The sequence below is a fragment of the Leguminivora glycinivorella genome, chromosome 1 (genome assembly GCF_023078275.1).
Source record: "Leguminivora glycinivorella isolate SPB_JAAS2020 chromosome 1, LegGlyc_1.1, whole genome shotgun sequence".
Lineage (NCBI taxonomy): Eukaryota > Metazoa > Arthropoda > Insecta > Lepidoptera > Tortricidae > Leguminivora > Leguminivora glycinivorella.
The window spans coordinates 13958956-13979947 of NC_062971.1; the positions used below are offsets into that span (position 1 = coordinate 13958956).

General features: G+C 36.7%; 1 protein-coding gene across 1 annotated transcript in view; it reads left to right on the plus strand.

Annotated features, from left to right (window-relative positions):
• The window catches only part of LOC125229203 (tachykinins-like), a 103663-nt gene extending 84502 nt beyond the window's left edge, over positions 1–19161 (plus strand). Inside the window, exon 2 of the mRNA XM_048134000.1 lies at positions 18521–19161. Coding sequence (XP_047989957.1) covers positions 18527–19156 — 630 coding nt within the window. The 5' untranslated portion in view covers positions 18521–18526 and the 3' untranslated portion in view covers positions 19157–19161. The remainder of the gene's footprint in view (positions 1–18520) is intronic.
• Positions 19162–20992: the final 1831 nt, after the last annotated feature.

Here is a 20992-nt window from a genome sequence, read left to right on the forward strand (position 1 = left end):
GTCCTCACTGCTTACAGCAGTAGAATATCGTTCGACCAAGTCTACGCTTGGTCCGATTCCACTATAACTCTTGCCTGGCTGCGTTCGTCTCCAGACAAATGGCGGACATACGTGTCTAACCGCATAGCGGAGACAACTAGCAACGTGCCTGCCTCACAGTGGCACCACGTTCAGTCCGCAGATAACCCCGCAGACCCCGCGTCTCGGGGTGTTCTCCCATCTCAGTTGAACCATCAGTTATGGTTTACGGGACCTGCTTGGCTCAGCAAAGATGAGTCTGAGTGGCCTAAGACTAACGTCATATGCCACACCGACGAAGAACGTCGTAAGCATGTTCTTCTCACTCAAATCAATGAACCTAATAGCTTAGAGTTCATTGAGCGATTCTCATCGCTTCCAAGGTTACTACGCGTCACTGCTTATGTATTACGATTCATAAACAAATGTCGTAAAAATGAGAATCCTACGACTAAACATGTAACTGTTCCTGAGACGAAACAAGCTCTCAGTCGAATAATATCACTTGTCCAAAGTGATTCCTTTCCTGAAGACATCTCTCGTCTCAAAGACGACGACCGATGTACCAAACGTCTTCAAAAACTGAAGCCTTTCTTGGACGATGCCGGACTCCTCAGGGTCGGCGGTAGAATAAATCGGGCTAATGTACCGTATGATGCCAAACATCAGATTCTGCTTCCTAAGAAACATCATTTTACAAATCTGCTTATAGATTTCTATCATAAAACACAGTTACATGTGGGACCTCAAACTTTGCAGTTTGCCCTCGCACAGACCTACTGGATCCTGTGTGCTCGCGATGCAGTACGTATGCGTACGCGACGCTGTATATCATGTATTCGCGCTCGACCTGTTGCGCCACAGCCGTCAATGGCTCAATTGCCTACTACTAGGGTTCGATCACTTCGTCCCTTCTTAAACACATCAGTTGATTTCGCGGGACACTTCTTCCTTAAATCAAGTAAACTTCGCAACGCGAAAATTTTCAAATCATACGTGTGTGTATTCGTTTGCCAATCGACGAAGGCAACCCATTTGGAGCTAGTCCCTGATTTATCAACTGAACTGAATCCTTTCTAAACGCATTGCATAGGTTCATATCCCGACGCGGGTATTGTAAAACTATTCGTTCCGATTGCGGACGGAACTTCGTAGGTTGTGACAGGTATCTATCTGAACTCTATGCGTTTCTACGAAACGAGTCCAATCAGACTACTACATGAAATGTATAAATAACCAGCTGACTAACATGCAAATCACCTGGCAATTTAACCCTCCGTATGCGTCGCACTTTGCCGGCCTCGTCGAACGAGCCGTAGGTAGTCTGAAACGACACTTACATCGTGTCATAGGCACACTGAAACTTACACAGGACGAATTTAACACTCTACTTTGTCAAATTGAAGCCGTCTTGAACTCAAGACCCCTGTGTCAACTTAGTAATGATCCCACTGATCCATTACACCTTACTCCTGGACATTTCCTCATCGGGGAACCATTAACGTCTTTACCTGAATTTGACTTGTCTAACGACAATCCAAACCGCCTCGCGAGATGGCAGGTTATTCAACAAGCCGTTCAACATTTCTGGAAACACTGGAGCGTAGAATATTTACACCAGCTACAACCAAGAGGTAAATGGTTCCACGACAATACTAACACATCCCTCCGAGAGGGTTTTGTAGTCGTGTTGATAGATAACACACTATCACCATTGCAATGGCGTCTCGCGCGCGTGCATCAATTGCATCCCGGCGCCGACGGTATTACCAGAGTCGTAACTGTACGCATCGGTAATACTCTTACTAAGCGACCTGTCGTTAAGGTCTGCCCTTTGCCTGTTGAATAGGCATTACTTAGGTAGAGCATTACATGTTTTAGCCCTAAGTTAGCATAGTTTTTTCTAGTTTTTAGATAAAATAACGCATTATTTTATGGTCGGCGGTATATGTCCCGTATTTTTTTTGAGTACGCACAAGTATTACATTTTTTTATGTCTTAATTTTAAATCGATTAAAACTTAGTCGAATAGCAGATTTCAAAACGGGACAAACCTAAAACAGAACGCTTTATCAAAGCGAGCAACACTGAAGCTCAGTGTTACCACACGCACTTCTTCTAAACTGAACCCAACCGCCGCTCGCTCGCTCCTCGGAAGCTTGAGCCTATAATTATTATAAAATACGTGCAGCCACGAATCACAAGGAGATTTCTACGTGCCACACAGCCTGTGGACATATGTCTAAAATATCGAAGGATTGGGGGCCCCCTGGAAGCTGGCATTCAGAACCACATCAGGTGAGTCCTATTATATTTGAAGTCTGCTAGATTTCTCACACACATGTGATATGCAGAGAACATACGTAGGTTGAATTTTCCCCCAAAATCAAACGGAGACCTTCCGTAAAGTTCGGTTAATGATAACTGCAAGACGCATTTTATATTTTATTTGCTAATTATGATATACCTACATACGCTGACATGCTTTACTGAGAAAATCACTAAACTTTGACACTAATTGTGTAAATAAATACTATCAATTTTAACAAGCTGATAACTTAATAATGTTCTGTACAGTACCGAAACTGTCAAACGGGTCTTTTTTACCCGAAAGGGATAATCTGATATGATGGATAGAGTATGTAATGTATTACTATCTTATACTAACAAAGTTTATCGTGTACTGTTATACACAAAAGTGCAAACACATGTTTAAATAGCTATATTGTTCAGCTTATATGAAATTTGTTGGTGAACGATAGCACTTGTTTCATAATTTTGTAAGATGGAGGTACTTCCCCTGTTTGCTCTAGTCATGATTTGCAATAACATCCATTGTGCTGTGCTGTGTCCGACCACATTTTTATGCGACGCTATTAGTATGGAATACTGGCTTAACATAACATAAATAGATACTGTAATTTGATTTTTATATCCGTTTCCGAAACGACTGTACGTATTTTCTACGTATTTTTGTGATTCCCGCGTATCACTTACAGAGCTTTAGTGCCATAAATTAATGAGAGTCACCTACTGCGTTGAGTATTCAATCATTTTACCATACTTAATCATTTTATTTGAAGTTATACTTAGACATGACGATACATACCTACGTATATACGTATCAATCATGAAAATACTACTATTATTAAAACTGCCATGAAATAAAAAGCACGTTTATAGTAGCTAGCAGCCTCGCCTCGGTTTTCTTAATACTGAACCACTTACCATAATATTTTAATAGCAAATCCTAAAAACGTAAAAGTTTGAATAGATCTGTTATAAATGGCTACTTCTCGTTACTTTTATCCAGGTTAAGCATCCTCGTAGTTTTGTGCTCGTAAGATGAAAACAGCATAGAATTTGTAACTTGCACTCTCTAGCCGGGCGTTCTATTGTTTTCATTTTGTTTTAGAAAAAGCTCATTTCGCTGTTATTGTGTTACTAATTATTGTGGTTGGTTCTACAACCTTTAAATTATACCTAAGTTGTGAATTGAGGGATGAGTATGGGTTGAGTCATTGTCGGCCCCTACCTAATACTTACCATGTGGTTGTTTGCATGCTTCATGCATAATACCCATTTTATCAGAATTTTGGATCAAAGGAGATTATTGACACTTGAATTTACTCGTATTTAGGCATGGAATGCAACGAGTTGTGTCGCATAACTTCAAACTTGGATAAATCCATTCTGCTTTAAGGTTGATTATCTCATAGCATAAATACAATTATTTCATATATCTATGTTGATTATATAAAAAAATATAATATTGATCTGAACAATAATCAACCTTATAGCAGAATGGATTTACCCAAGTTTGAAGTTAAGCGACACAGTTATAATTTTGACAGGTGCGTAACAAAATGTTTTGATTCAGTTTTCACAAACCGCCACTTGCGTCTGCGTTAAACGTCTTTACGTTTGATCAAATGGATTTTTACAGGAGTTTTTATTTTGTGTTACGAAACCCTAAAAAAGCTATATCATTATATATAATAAAACTAAGTCGATAAAAGTGTGCGTGCCGATAAAACTTAAAAAGGAGTCCCGGCACGATAAAGGGACTTAAATAGTGTGATAGCCCTTTATCCCCCCTCGAACAAGAAAGTTCCCGTTTTAACCTAAAGGGCGTGTTTTTAAAGATATAAGGGCTTCTTCAACCCTAAGTATAGTGGCGCCATCTGTTGTCGAGTAGTTGAACTTCATTCAGAACAACGATTATTTGGGTTACATTTCGAAAGGCGCGAAATTTAAAATTCCAATTTCAATAGTCTTAAATTACATTTGTTCTGTTATCGAGTATTTGAACTTATTAAAGGGACTTAAATAGTGTGATAGCACTTTATCCCCCCTCGAACAAGAAAGTTCCCGTTTTAACCTAAAGGGCGTGTTTTTAAAGATATAAGGGCTTCTTCAACCCTAAGTATAGTGGCGCCATCTGTTGTCGAGTAGTTGAACTTCATTGAAAGTATTCTACAGCAGCAGAACCTATTGTCACGGCAGACGATAATATCGAGAACATTCTAGAAGATATGAGAAGGAAAATATTCTAAAACTTTCTCGAATATTCTAGAGCCTAGCTCTCTGAATATATAAGAGCCCGGTGTCGCCCGCCAGTTCGATTTGAACAGTGAAACAAGCGATTTCGAAACGAGAAGGAACGAAGTTATCTGTGAGCCTTTATTTTGAAGTATCACGTGTGAGTATTTTTAATAGTGTGTATAATAATTTTCCATTTTGAAGCGAAGAAGAAAAAAGTTGTCTGTGAGCCTTTACTGTGAAATATCAAATGTGAGTATTTTAATAGTGTGTTTAATTAATTCTAATAGATTTCTTTTCTTTTAATTGTAATTTCCTTAAGTAAAATTTTTGCTTTGTCTCAACGTACCCCACGTTTACGTAACAATATATTTGTCTATAAAATGTATGTTTAATTTTATTTTACAGAATACAATGCCTAGACGTAAAAGAGGAGGAGACCTTGCCAGTTCTGCAGCGAAACGGCGGAAACAAAAAGAATATCGAAGAAATGAAACGGAAGAAGAGCGCGAAGCACGTTTACAAAATCAACGAACCAGAATGAGCACATGAAACACTCATTCGTTTAGAAGATAAATGTTTAGCAATAAATAACCAAGCCTTAGTAGAACTTGGAATGCCAACACCACAAAGAAATGCTTTCAATGTGCTAAACTACGAAATTACAAAGGAAAAAAGCTATAACGTCAATGAACTACTTGAGTACATTGCTCACAACAAACCACTTCTCAATGACAATCAAAAAAATGTTTACAACGTTATAATGAACCGAATAAATAATAGCACTGGTGGAATTATTTACTTGGACGCACCAGGAGGCACCGGTAAAACGTTTCTATTAAATCTACTATTGGCGGAAATACGTGCTACAAAACACATCGCACTGGCACTAGCATCATCCGGCATTGCATCCACACTTATGGAAGGAGGACGAACTGCCCATTCTGCCTTACAACTACCGTTGAATATAGCCGAACAACAATTCCCGGTATGTAAAATCTCAGGAATATCTGGACGAGGTCAACTTCTAAAACAAGCTAAAATTATCATCTGGGATGAATGCACCATGGCCCATAAAAAATCACTAGAAGCCATGGACAGAACATTACAAGAATTGCGAAAAAACTCTGAAATAATGGGAGGAGCTCTACTCATACTCTCAGGAGACTTTCGACAAACACTTCCAGTTATTCCCAAGTCAACACCAGCAGACGAGATCAATGCATGCTTAAAAAAGTCACATCTCTGGCCACAAGTACAAATACTGCAATTAACAAAAAACATGAGAGTTGAATTATCAAATACTTTTACAAATAGGCGAAGGTACATATCCTACTGATCAAACGAGCGGCCTCATAGAACTCAATAGTGATTTCTGTAACGTAGCCACCACTGAAAACGAACTAATCGACAAAATTTATCCAAATATTATTCAGAACTATACCAACGTAGAGTGGTTATTTCAAAGAGCGATTTTGGCCACTAAAAATAATATTGTTGACGATATCAATTTTAATATTCTAAAGAATATACCTGGTGAAGAGAAAATATATAAATCAATCGACACGATGGTATCCATTGAAGAAAGTGTCAACTTCCCTACTGAATTTCTAAACTCTTTACAAGTACCAGGAATGCCATTACACTGCCTTCGTCTGAAAGTTGGATCTCCAATCATACTACTCAGAAATCTAAACTCCCCAAAACTATGTAATGGAACGAGGATGATCGTAAAACAGTTATCGAATAATATCATTGAAGCTGAACTTATTTCTGGAAAGTGCAAAGGACACACAGTATTTATACCTAGAATACCACTGATCTCTTCTGAATTGCCATTTCAATTTAAAAGATTGCAGTTTCCAATTAAATTAGCCTTCAGTTTCACGATTAACAAAGCGCAAGGGCAAACTTTAAAATATTGTGGCATCAACCTCAAAGAATCCTGCTTTTCACACGGTCAGCTATATGTAGCTTGCTCAAGAGTAGGAAATTCGAAAAATTTATATATATATACCCCGGATAATAAAATAAAAAATGTTGTTTATAAACAAGTAGTGTAAATGATGAGAAAATGTTTTCAATAAATTTTTTACCGTTTACGTCATAGTTTATTTTTTTATTTAAACTACCACGTAATCTCATATCAACTCCCGAGCGAAGCCGGGTATCATAGCTAGTTTATTTATAATCCTGCGCTTACTGGCCGCCGATGCTATAGGCTATCCGTTGGCCGGATGCATCGCAATATTTGTTTTAAATTTAAAAAGTTTCAATCACGCAGCACGAGTGCGGGCACAGAGTGTAGGCATGTCGAAATATGCCGGTCACGATTTCGGACGGATTTCGGACAAATATACATGTTAGGTTTTTTAATGGAAATTCTGATGGGAGGTCTTGTTTGCCAAATTAACGGTGGGTAATTGTTTATAAATGGTTAAATAAATAATTAATAGAGTCTTTTCGAAAAGAAAAGAGTCGTAAAAGGTGTGGGGTCCAATATTTACATTCCACGACTCTTCTCTTTCCGAACAGACGACTCTAGTAGGAAAGCATCTACGGATTTGCAAAAAGTTTACAGCCCATTAGAGTAAGTAATAATGTTTTGAATTTAAGAGTGCCCAGTTAATAATTAATTCATATTTATTTTATTATTCAGAGATAAAGTACTTAATTAATTTTTATTAAGCAGAAACGTCTGCTAACGATTCTAAACATTTTTATATTAAAGGAAAAAATGGAAAAATTTACGCTTCCGGCGGGACTTGAACCCGCACCATCCTTGAGTCCCGCCGGAAGCGTAAATTTTTCCATTTTTTCCTTTAATATAAAAATATAAAGTACTTATTTATTGAACGTTTCTTGTTAACGATAATTAGGTAAATACTAAAGTTGAATAAAAAACAGGAATAGAATGAGTAACGTCACATGCTTAGGAATAACCTGAATCAAAAAAGCGTAAATAAAGTACGTTATTTAAAAATATTTCATCACAATTTAACACAACACTGTTTAATAGGTAACAAAAAAACAAATTTAAAATGCCTTTGCAAATTATTTTCGGACCGATTTTGGCCATTTATGATTCATTAAATAACAAGAGTTATTCGTTAACGCTGTCGTTCTTTTGTGATATTTTCGGGAATAATATGCTATTAATAAAGTGACAATCACGAGGCACGTGAGCGGGCAAATTGCTCCGCACCTCACCTGCGTCAAAGAAGCCATTCAGAGAAAACGTCTAATTGACTTTTTGAGCCGATTTTTTAGACACGTTTAACCTTTGTTAAATTTTTACGCATGACATTTTTGAAATAGATGATCAATTTACGTTATTCGGAAACTAGTGCGCAACAGTGCCGTTAAAACATGGGTCATACCAACTTGGAAATATATAATGACTTGCATATTGTGGCTGCATATTGATCTAAGCGACACATTTTGAACAATAGGTAAGGTTTTGAATTAAATGTGTGATACGATTCCGCGTATAGAGTATTTAACACTAAAGATTAGGTATCTTTATGGCATTTCAAGCGTTATATTACAGAATTGATTTACTATAGTAATACATTTCAACATAATGAAGTACCTAACAGTGGCGGCTGGTGAAAATTTCTGCTAGGCAACACTGAGCAAAAAGAAACCTGACCTTAACATTAGGTACTTTACTAGTAATCAATTTTAGGCAAGCCGGTGGGAATCGGCTTGTATGGACCAGCCGCTGCTGGTACCTACAAACCTAGCTACATATTTGTGTATGTTAAGAAGTACATATTTTATGTTTCGTTACTAAGGAAATACTTTATTTACATTTTCTTTTTTTTACTAAGTATTTAAATAGAGCTAGGTACTATCTTTACATTGTTTTCGGGCCAGTTACATTTCTATAAAACATGTGGTTAGTTCCATTCTCTTGTTTTGTTGTATGTTAATTATGACACACAAACTTGCAATATCAGATACCTACTAGGATTAGTACAAGAAGGCTGTCTGAATCCGAAGAAATTAAGAATCAATGAAATGTTATAACAACATGCAAGTAGGTATCAAACGTATCTAAACTAAAACTAGCTGTCATTTACAATAATTAAATAGTCAACGGAGGCACCTACGTTGAAGGCGCTACTTATGATTAGACATTAGAATAATTAGAGTAGAAATTGAAATGCAAAATCCCAATTGTCAGCCAATATATTTTAAGTTTTAGCCATCTATTGAAGTTATCGTTGTAAAGGAACTTTCATTTCGATATCTACACGATGTTATCTAAATCCAGAAAACATTCGCTTATTCCGCTCGCCGGCGACCAAATTTATTTTCATTCATTACTCTTTTATACAATTTACGCGGAAGGAACTAATTCGAAACCAATTATTACAATTGTGCACGACGAGAACATCATATTTGTTTTTTTAGTTGACTGCTGTGAATGCATCAACATTTGTCTAACATAGTAAAATGTTATGTATGACTATTTAGGTGTATATCTACATTATTTAGGTTTAATGACCGGTCTAGCCTAGTCGGCAGTGAACTTGCCTGTTAAGCCAATGGTCCTGGGTTCGAAACTCTGTAATGGAGTTTCCTCCTTGAGCTCACCGTGGGGTTCAGTCAGTATGTGTATGTATAAGAATGTATTATATTTATTTATTTATTCATTATCTTCTTTCGTTAAACAAATATTTGAGTAGCACTTTCCGAAGTAGCGATGTGAAAACTTCACTTTTTGCTGAACAACCCGAGCAGAAATTTCAATGTTAGAAAACGGTAAAAGGTAACCTAAATGCGAATTTAGCAGCGTAGTGCAATTGCGATTTACCCTGAGTACCTAGCCAACGACACAATCGCTTACGCTCATATTATTATCGTTTCGTAGCTGCCTCTCCCTATCGCTTTGTCAGTTTGATTGGCTGAAACTGCCTTAATACAGTTAACGCTGAGCTGCAATCGTAACGCTATGTCGTAGCCAATAACATGGGTTTCCCTGTATGTAGCGAAAATGCGACATAGAAGCAGAACGACAAACAATCGCATCATTTCTGTATACATAGCTTTACATTTTACTGTTTCGAACGGCTTTTGACTTTGTACCTATAGTGTGGAGTAGGTAGGTAAAACAAATGAGATGATACATTTTGCGAAAATAAAAAATCATTTAGAGTGATTGATGTCTTTAAAACAGAAAACAGGGACTATCAAACACGAGACTTTTTATGAATATTTTAAGAAGACGAAATGACAACACACCACAAAAAACCGCACAGTAAAAAAATAATTCAACGTTTTTCACGGTTTCATCAGCAGATGGAACTTAAACAACGTCTCTCCAATTATTTGGTAGAAGGAGAACGCAGTGATTGTGGAGACTAACACCTTTACCGACCCCGCTCGTGCATCAGGTGGAACCGCATTCACAACGCGAATGCAGGAATGCTTCCCCTTTTGGTTAGAGCTCGTTGTCTATAAATACTGTACAGTGTACGTGTTTGTTATTCTAGGTTTGCTTCCTTGTTTAAAAGACATACGGAAATAGCTACCTAAATGAACAACCACTTAAAGATTTTGAGAATGTAAGAATGTGTGAGAATGTCCTTATAATATTTATTTATTTATTTATACAGTTGTTAATCTAACTCGTAACCAAAATTAAAAACGCATGATAAATATGAAGGTATCATGTAATCTATAAACATATTACACATACTCGTATTTTCTGATTATTGTCGAAATTTAATTTTTTATATACTTATATATCAATATAACAATTTTTTATATACTTATATATCAATATCACAATATCGATTATCCACACTAACTTGTGTAATAAACATGGTTTGTAAGCTGTACGTTATTTTACAGATAGCTTCTTTAAACTTCATTTAAAACACTTCTTGGATTCGAATCTCAATGTATTACCGCTATAAAGTACCTGCTGAATCATTTCTTCAAATGTCACAACGTACCTACTATACGTAGACAGTTATTTTACGAATGAAATCTATGACGATTCGATGAAATTTTATGTAAATCCTTCAGGAGCATTAACAGTTTTCACTATACCCACAATTATTTTAAAAACTACATACGTCGAACAGAAGTCAATCGATCGCTTATCGGTCGGCAATGGCCGGTGATACAATTTTATTTATCACGAATGGCCGTAAGTGCTCCGACACCGCGATAGCGCGGGTCGACATATTGCATTGTCGTTAACGTCGCGCGACAAAAGTGCTGTGGCGCGATGTGACTTAAATCGCATTTTGGATATTTGACATTGTTTGTATTCATAGGTGGCTAACAAATTTAGGGAATATTTTTAATTTTATTTTAAACAGATCGTTAGTGAGTCCTTTAAAATATTTTGGTTCCAAGTTATATTTAGACGATGAAAACATATAAGAACCCCTTACTTGCCAAGAGTGGCACTGAAGCTTTAATAGTTTCATGTGCTCTGCCTACCCCTTTATGGGATACAGGCGTGATTATATGTATGTATGTAAAACATATAAGAAGGTAATTAAATGGGTTCCCTCTATTTGGCATACCTTTAATTGTCCGAAACGATTTTCGCATAACAGGCTTCGCATAATCGGTTTTCGACGAATGTTAATTTGGCAGAAAACTTTTTTGTCATAATGTAAAAAAATACGAATATTACTTTGTCCGAAAATAAGTTCGCATAATACTGTTTACGCCGATTGTGTTTATGAATAAAATTTATTCGCATAATTGTATTTGGCATATTTCTTAAAATCAGAATAAATTACCCATAGTTAATGCTGTCGGAAGAGTCGGTTAGGTTAGGTTAGAACTGCGACCTCAATAAATACAAAATTTTATCAAGAATGTCGGTTAAGTTAGGTTAGAACTGCAACATTAATATAGTAAATTACCTATGATAATCATTCTGCGTGGTAATTTCGACTAAACAATGTTATGCACAAATAATTTATGCATAAAAACCTTTCGGCGAATAACCTTTATGCACGAAATATATTCGGACACACAAAAATTTGCCTAGACAAATTATGCGTAACTATACTATGCCATAACAGATTATGAGAAAGGTGAATTATGCCAGTATAGATTATGCCAAAAAGAATTCTTGATTATAAAATTATGCCAAAACAAGGGGAACCAATTTAAATAGGTGCCTAGTACCTACCAAGATACTGATATCGCAAAATCAGCGGGACCCTAGACAGAGCATAGCCCGATGTGCTCTTGGTACTGCCCATATTTTGTTTCGCACGGTTCACTACAAGTTAAATCCCTTTAATGGATTTAGGTGAATCCATTTCGAGTTCTTCCCCGCTGCCTCTTGGGACTTAAAATTTTTACAAGAGTTTCTTTTTGAGCAATAAATTTAGTCTGCTCATCGGAAAGCAGTCAATTTTTGTAAAGAATTTTAAATATCCATTATACACATTTCCCATTTTCAAATACTGATATTTTCACCTCACTAGCTCAAAAGGACTTTTTTATTCTTTAAAAACAGATAGCAAAATCGCATTTTATCCACAAGAGTGCAAGGAATATTTGAATTCCGAACGTGTCATTAGTTACTTTTTTAAATATAATTTCTTGTAAAGGCATGTCCCAGACAGGACAATTTTCTCCCTGTGCTTAAATTGTCTTAACGAATCATGTGATGCGAACATAAAAATAATTTCATATCGAATTGTATCCGACTAAAAACATATAATTGAAACAATTTTATAACATGATTTTATCATAAAACACTTGAAATCGTACAAGAAATTGTATTTTTGACTCTTCCTTTGTACTTTTTCAGAACGCACCTTAAGTAACAGTGCAATCTCAAGATGCGTGAAACGGAACGCACCCAAATAGATTTTTCATCTTGATTCTTAATTTGAAAGTTTTGGTGTCGGTCGGTGCATCGTGGAAATTGTAATAAACGCAAATTGACTTATTTCTGTGCAATTATGTCCCAGTTGTTTTTATTGCGTGTTTCCTCGCTTTAGTGAGGTGAAAGGTTATGTGTTACACACGGGATGCAAAGTTATTTTACCTCGTGTGTATTGCAACACTCTCTATGCTCAGGATTCTATTTTTGAACTACTCACTTCGCTCAGGATTCTATTTTCGAACCACTCGCTTCGCTCGTGGTTCAACCATAGAATCCATTCGCTAGCTCGTAGTTCAACCCTAGAATCCATTCGCTAGTTCGTGTTGCAATTCCACACTCGGTTAAAATACAACTTTGCTCCCTTGTATAACAAATAACTATTGAAACATGGTTTTAGAATGGTATTCCAGAGGGAGCGTGCTCTGGCTCTTGGCTTGTATTATCATGCAATTAAATATTAGATTTGACTGCTCAATACTTGCAGGTTGGTGAGTTTTTTTAGATAGAAGTAGTTTTTGTTTATTTAAGTCAGGAATATAATAAATGCTGTAAATACTTTACTTACTTATGAACTTTAGGCTGTGGTGTATATGGTGACGCTGCGTCTTACACTTCCAATGTTTACTTATATTATATGCCATCACGGAATCCACAGCATGTTCCGGACTAAGGCAGGCGTGCGCGGAGCCAAAGCCAACACTTAGATACCCTTTTGCAGCTCAAGTTGAAGGTTGTTTGAATGTATTTATATGCTAGTTTTCCATAACGCGCGATGATCATAAAAAAATATAAAATCTACTTACTGCTGAAGAAGAAATGCAAACTAGGTTAATACCTTTATGAAATGACCCACAGTTATATTCCCGTCTTCTCAAACGCTAAACTTAGTCAAAGTGGGGTGTTTTATACGGTCCGTGCTAAAATACTTAAGTAGTATGTTCGTATACTACTTAAGTAGTATGTTCGTATACTACTTAAGTATTTTAGCACGGACCGTATAAAACACCCCACTTTGACTAAGTTTAGCGTTTGAGAAGACGGGAATATAACTGTGGGTCATTTCATAAAGGTATAAACGCCTTTGCAAAGCAAAGCTGCTCCGTAAACGTGGAAATAATCCTAACCTTGGAAACAAACGCGAACATGCCGGATTATTCTGATAGTTTTTGCTCTGTTTATACGGTCACCATGAGGTTAACATGTTACACGTTACTATTGAGGACCGTTGTATTTTATGGATCTGAATGCTGGGCGACAAAAGCGGAGGATGAAAGGAGAGTGCATGTAGCGGAAATGAGAATGTTGAGATGGATGTGTGGAGTGACCAGAATGGATCGGATCAGGAATATATTAGGGGAAGTTTGAAAGTTGCGCCTATAACGGAAAAGATGAGGAGTGGAGATGTAATGAGAAGGGATGAATGCCATATACTTAGGCAAAAGAATGTTGGAAATGGATGTTGATATTGATGATGGGTGGAGAGGGAGGGGTAAACCCAAACAACTATGGATGGATTGTGTGAAAGAGGATATGAGAAAGGAAGATGTGTGTTGAGATGACGAAAGATAGAGGAGAATGGAAGAGGAAGACATGTTGTACCGACCCCACATAACGTGAGATAAGGGTAGGAGGAAGAAGAAGAAGAGGTAATACGTTACTCAATAGCGTAAACGTGACGGAAAATGACATTTATTGTATGCAGAAAGTAAAAGAGCCTCCAAATGGTTAGGTACCAGAACTAAAAATAACTTTATTTTCCGTGATATTTTCTCTATGGTATGGTAGAGTTTACATACTGTACTGTGTGCTTGTGACGTGTTTTTGATAAGTAAATAGGTACCTACCTAAGAGTTAAGGTTATTTTTGAGGTACCTACCAAAGTTCCTCAAAAATAACCTTAAACTGACAAAGCTTGACATTGACCTGTTGGTTCTTAACATCTCGCTCTAGAGGTTTTTTTGCTGTATATATTATTATATTTATTAAAAAATCGGTTAAGTATTGCTTGCAAATATATCTTAGTATTCAAATCGTGTTAGATGTATAATGTTTGAGATGTCAAATGCATTTGGCGTCACTTATTATTATTAGGCGCATATCTATTTATAGGCCGTATCTTTGGTTGCCACAGGGCACAGATGTAGTGTAAATATAAAACTCTTATAGGTGGTTGTTAGAAATATACTTGTAATTTATAATGTGTAGGTATTTCAGATTACTAACGAAGTTTCAGTTTTTAAAACGCCACACTCCTTATCAAGGCACAACCTAAAATTAAAAAATAATTAAGCAAGAGACAACAGTGTACCTGAGTGACATGCGAGGGGGACACACTTATGACTTTGTGTGTAGGAAAAAAGAGAAGCGGGGGCTCACTAATGAGCCGTCAGCCCTCGTCAGGGGTAAAACAGCGTCATAGACGTATAAGAAGTTTTTTGTTATGTTGACATGTGACGGTTAGTCTGGACCATTATAAAAGTATACAACTTGAGCTCATTTGTATCTCAGTAGAAATATAAATGCAGTCGCATTCATATTTATTTTCATAACAATCTAAGGTACCTGACCCTTATAAGGCCCACCTTATTTATTATTTTAAACACAAAAATAAAGCTATGTATGTATTTTAAGAAAGCGACAGCAAAATTGTTTCAACCATTATCAAATCAATCAATGGCCTTAGCGTCTATTTCAGACGATTTATGGTGCAATGTCCGAGAGACATCGCTTTTGATGACTAAAGAGACCTATGCGAGTGCGACACATTTTGCCACACATCTGACAAGGGAAGCTTGCAACCGATTGCGACGTTTCGCTATGGTGTCTCATATCAACCATTAATATCTGGGCGACCGAGCTTCGCTCGGTTCTATTTTAATATATCACGTCTTTAGATAAAAAAAACTCTTATAAATACAAAAACAAAAAACAAAGACAAAAAACAAAAACTTAATTTCTGGCCGGGATTCGAAACCCTGACACCTACGATCTATCTGCGTACATTAGACCGACCTCGTACGACTGAGCTATGCGGAATCGATGCGCGCGCGTCGAAATTAAGGACCATATTTTATGTTTAAAAACGCGAAAGAAACTAACTCATGAAAACTCGAAAATTCGCGTTTTCCGGGATCTAACGCTACGCTAGATCGATTTTTCACCCCCGAAAACCCCCACATAACAAATTTCAGCGAAATCGTTAGAGCGGTTTCCGAGATCGTCGGTATACATATATAAACAAATAAATATACAAGAATTGCTCGTTTAATAGTATAAGATATTATGTAGATATTGTAGATAATAGCAGCTTTGGCTTACAAAACAATATTTAATAAATTATGGTCACGGTTTTTGTTAAAAAATGAAGCTCAAACCTTCGTTAGACGAAAAATTAGGAGATTTTGCTATGAAACGGTTCTTGTTCATTATAGGAGTAAACACCTACTTAACAAAAGTTTGTGACCTGTCTGATAAAGATGTTCACTTTCCCAAACAATTACCTGCGTCGTAATCAGAAAACATTAGCACCCAATGAATTAACCTTTCTGAACTCGATGATTCCTTGCAAGATAATTATAACTTTAATCCTTTTCAATTTAGTTTGATAATCCATTTAAACTTTTGACCCTGCGATCAAATTTCTAAGAAATTCCAAAAAATTTCGATCAATTAAAAGCAGATCAGATATTTAGGGGATATTTTTTTTTATTATACTACGTCGGTGGCAAACAAGCATACGGCCCGCCTGATGTAAAGCGGTCACCGTAACCTATGGACGCCTGCAACTCAAACAGTGTCACATGCGCGTTGCCACCCCATTAGAAACTTGTACATTCCCTTTTGCTGTGTTAAGTACACAGCAAAAAGGAGTGTACAAGTAATATATCTTAATCTTTAAATAATTCAATTACTTTTACATTAGTTTGTATGATAGCCAGTATCATGTCCATCGGGACTTTCCATCACTAAAATTCTGTAAGATTATTTAACTTTACATCGGAACTTCACATTGATGTTGATATTACGAGTAGGTACCACACTGTTTCTTTGCATATGACATGCAATGTACCTAAGCATTATTTTCCGTCTCTAGCTAATAACTATTTATACCTAAACTCTTCTTCTTTCTTCTTCTTCCTCCTACCCTTATTCCACGTTATGTGGGGTCGGTACAACATGTCTTCCTCTTCCACTCTCCTCTATCTTTCGTCATCTCAACACTCACATCTTTCTTTCTCATATCCTCTTTCACACAATTTGTACCTAAACATATTAATATCTAATACTTTGGTCTTCAGTAACATATTGTCGCTTTAGTTAGTCTCAGTCTAGTCTGATAAATATACAGTTTTGACATTTATTTAAAAATATGAGAGCTGAGAGCTTAACTATGTTTTCGGCAACGTTGACTTTTATTTTTAATATGATTTTCAAGTAGACTATACTACAAAAATAAGCGTGTAATAACTATTGCATGACGTCCGAAGCTTTAAGCACTAATGTTTAGTAATATTGACGCCATTTGAATAAGTTACTGGTCTGTTTTGTAAGATAACGGACATCAGCGTTTCAGACGGTTTTCTAGAACTATTTTGTTTCTTTTCTGAACTAAACCAATCTGATACCAACACATATACCTACAACATACATTTTACACACTGGATAGTGTGATTAGTGTGAATACAATAGTATTATTATGCCTGTTCAATATACATACCTATGTATTGCTTAAGTTAACTGGTTCTGGGATCAATCTTTAAAATAATACATTTCTTGAAACAAAAACGTTGTGTTTAACACTGACATATCATATCTAGCGATAATATCTGACGCATATGTTCGGATTGGGCTGAAAAAGCAATAGGTACTGAGATTGAAAGCTTCACTCTAATTTAAACGAATTAACTAAGTCCTACATTAAAATAAAAGCTCTTCTAATACCTTAAAATTATTAGACTAACCAATAAAATAGGGATATTAATTAATTAAACTGTAACCCTTATTAGTCTGTGACATTCAGATAACGAATTTAACTGCGGACCCCAATAAAAGGCACAGGGTCTGCGATAAACTATATTAATGCCAGCTGACCAAAGTTTACGACTAAATCTTACTTCTGTGTTTTTAGAATACATAGATAAATATAAGTAATACTATTCGTACGGACCTGACTCGTTACTATGTGTAATACATATAATATCAATATTTCTATATGGTTTCGATAGCAAAAAAGGAAAGTTTCATACCAACTTCCTTGAACATTTTGGGACTACCACAACCAGTCAATTTTTATCAATATCGAAGACGTATTTTAAATGTTAAATCTTTGTGAGAATTGGTCATCTGTATGTAGTCTCTATAATTGAGGGTCTTCTCTAACAATACTGTGAGATTGTTACTAATATCTAAGTATGCGGTTTGTAAAACCTCTTGGTTTAGTTGTCACTCGTTGCCTAACTGTAATTTTTGATTGCCCCGAATTATCATAAGATCAACTTGTAATTTTGTATTCGAATAAGGTTTCAGGTTATATTAAAAAAAAAAATAGGAAATGCTTATTAATTATGTTGCACTCCCACGTTACACCCATACAATTACTCACTAGCATCATTTAATTATTCTTAGCCACGGACTGACTTGTGTGTAAAAGAAGACAGTATTCGTAGCCCGCGGATATTCGTTAGAGTGTGTTCGGTCGTGCGTCGGTCCCCGGGGCCGATGTACACTTCGCCGCCTTGTTTAGTTAGACAAGCGACATTTATTTGCGACGGCACACCGCTTCAATTTAAGAGGCTCTTGCTTATGATATGTAGAGTAATTTATGTATTACGTTGGGTCTTTCTGATTTTTGTTTACAAAAATCACAAAAATAGGAATGAGTAGTACGCTAAACGCAAGTTTACGTATGTCTATCGTCTATAAAATAATACTAATTTATTCGTCAACATTCGGCGCCATCGGCAAATTGATATGACACTGATTATTAGATTATGTATGTTATATTATAAGTATAGCTCTAATAGTATAAAACATAAACATAGACACCTAGATCCGTTTATTAATGGTCGTCCATTGTTGTTTCAGACCACCATGAACACGGCCAGAGTGTACTGCCTCCTCCTCGTGGCGAGCGTGCAGCTGGGCCAGCACGCCGCCAGCGCGCAGGACAAGCGCGCGCCCATGGGCTTCGTCGGCATGCGCGGCAAGAAGCTCACCGACCTCGACGACCTCGACATCTTCAAACGGAAACCGCAGTACCACTTCATCGGCGTCAAAGGCAAAAAGGATTACGACTTCGACCAGGAAGTCAAGCGGGCTCCCATGGGATTCCTCGGAATGCGAGGCAAAAAAGATCCTGATTCCTATTTCTTTCCACCCCACTCCTCGTCCGAACTCTACGACGACACTGGGTATTTCAGAGGCAAAATAGACTACTCACCGATACCGATCCCCGACCAACATAACCAATTGCAAAATTACCAGTTAAATGAATTACTGGAGAGGTTGCGTGCGTCCGAAGAAAACGAGGTTTCCATGCCCGAGTCGGCGGAGGATGACATGTCTAACGCGATAAACAAAAGAGCGGCAAAGATGAATCAATTTTACGGCGTTAGGGGCAAGAAATCCCAGCCTTTTGAAGCCAACTTTCGAGGCAGATTTATTGCGGTGAGGGGTAAAAGGGACATGAAAAGCAGCGGAGCACAGGAGATCAAGTTTTAGTTGGGGCAAAAAATAATTAACGGGCCGTGGCCGAAAAGGAAGGCGCAGATGGGCTTCTTTGGCGTCCGCGGCAAGAAATGGACCGACGGTAAACCAGTTCTCTAACTATACTTAGTACCTAATACTATTATATATAAACGAAAAACAATTGGAGTCATCATTAATCATCAAAATGTAAAACAATGTAAAATCTGCAACATGCATCGTCAATAAACTAAACCCTCATAATTGTAATTAGGTACTTGTATTAACGTCAAAAATAATTTGGCTAGTAATCTTCCTCAAATAACTATGATTATGATTTTTCAACGAGCTGAAGTACGAGTTGGCAGTTCATGTGCTATGCCTACCCCTTTATGGGATACAGGCGTGATTATATGTATGTATGTACGTATGTATGAAGTACGAGTAATTACCTACCTACTTAAAATAACCTGGGTGGCTAGCCGAATGGCACAATCGCTCACGAAACGCTCACGAAACGAAGCGCTAGTAGATATCTATCTCTATCGCGCTTGCGTATTGGCGCGACAGAGCCAGCGGCGTATCGCTTTCGTTTGGCGTCGGAGAAATGCCATTCGGCTACGGGGCCTGTACACATGACCTCTTGTATAAACATAAACAATAGGTAACTATTTCATTAGGTGGATTTTTTGACTAATAAAATTAGTAATAGGTAACATGATAAAAAAGGTTCTGGGTCGTATCGTTATACTTTTAAAACGAAAATTACGAGCTTAAGTACTTAATTATTGTACACCTAATTTCTGCGAGCTTACGATACCTATAAACGGCTAAAAAAAGTAACTATCCCTCCTCTCGGCCATCAGGCTTGGGATGTAAGCTGGTTGTCTACTTGATAATTCAATCAATGATTTTCTTGTGGCCTTTTAAAAATTTTTACACGTCCTTTTCTTTGTTTCAGAGTTTAGTTCGGAAGAAGAGCAAGTAAACTAAGTGTCATCAGTGCAGCGATTTGTTCTTGCTCCAAAAGACTTCTTCTCCACATATCTTATTAATTACTGCTCTACGCCCTTCGGCTTTCGAAGTAGTCATACCTAAGCAGTGTTAAGCTTAAACGAATAGCTCTAGGTTAATGAAAACCTTGCTTTCATGACTTTCCAGGAAATTAAAATATGAATGTTGTACGTAGATAGATTAAACTTTTTTTTATTAAAGTGGGCAGTAGCGATACTCTCATAAATAATTGTTATGTATAAATAAATTCTTCTCTTCTAGTCATTATTTTAATAATTGTTAATATGCCTGTTTCTCGATTCGACTTTAAGAAAATGTTATCTTACGAAGTTTTATAATTATTTTAAATGATTACTGTAATGTATTGTACATTTTGTTAAGGCTGGCAAAATGTTACAAACAGAACACTGTAAGTATTATGATTAAATAAATGCAGTTGCCTATTGTCCGTTATTTATTAAACCTATATTTTCAAAACTAAATTACCCAGGAGAAAGATTATCCTTCCTTAATTTCCTTATCAGTTGGTAGTATCAGATGGGTGTTCCGAAATGGAGAATAAAACCATTTTAGAAAGATAGATTAATAAAGGATGTCACAAATCGAGTCGAGGAAAATATGGACAAAAAATTATGAAAAAAAACTCCGTTAATTTCAAGAGTGCATTCCTGTGTCCGTAGCCTACCTAACCTATCTACCTACTTAATAATACTGTACCTAATAATACTGTATTGACGTGTACCTGTATGTTACCAATAAAGATTATCTTATCTTATCTTATCTTATCTCTATCGCTCTTGCCTATTGGTGCGACAGAACTGGACTACATTTCTGCGGCGTTTCGATGGCGTTTCGCAT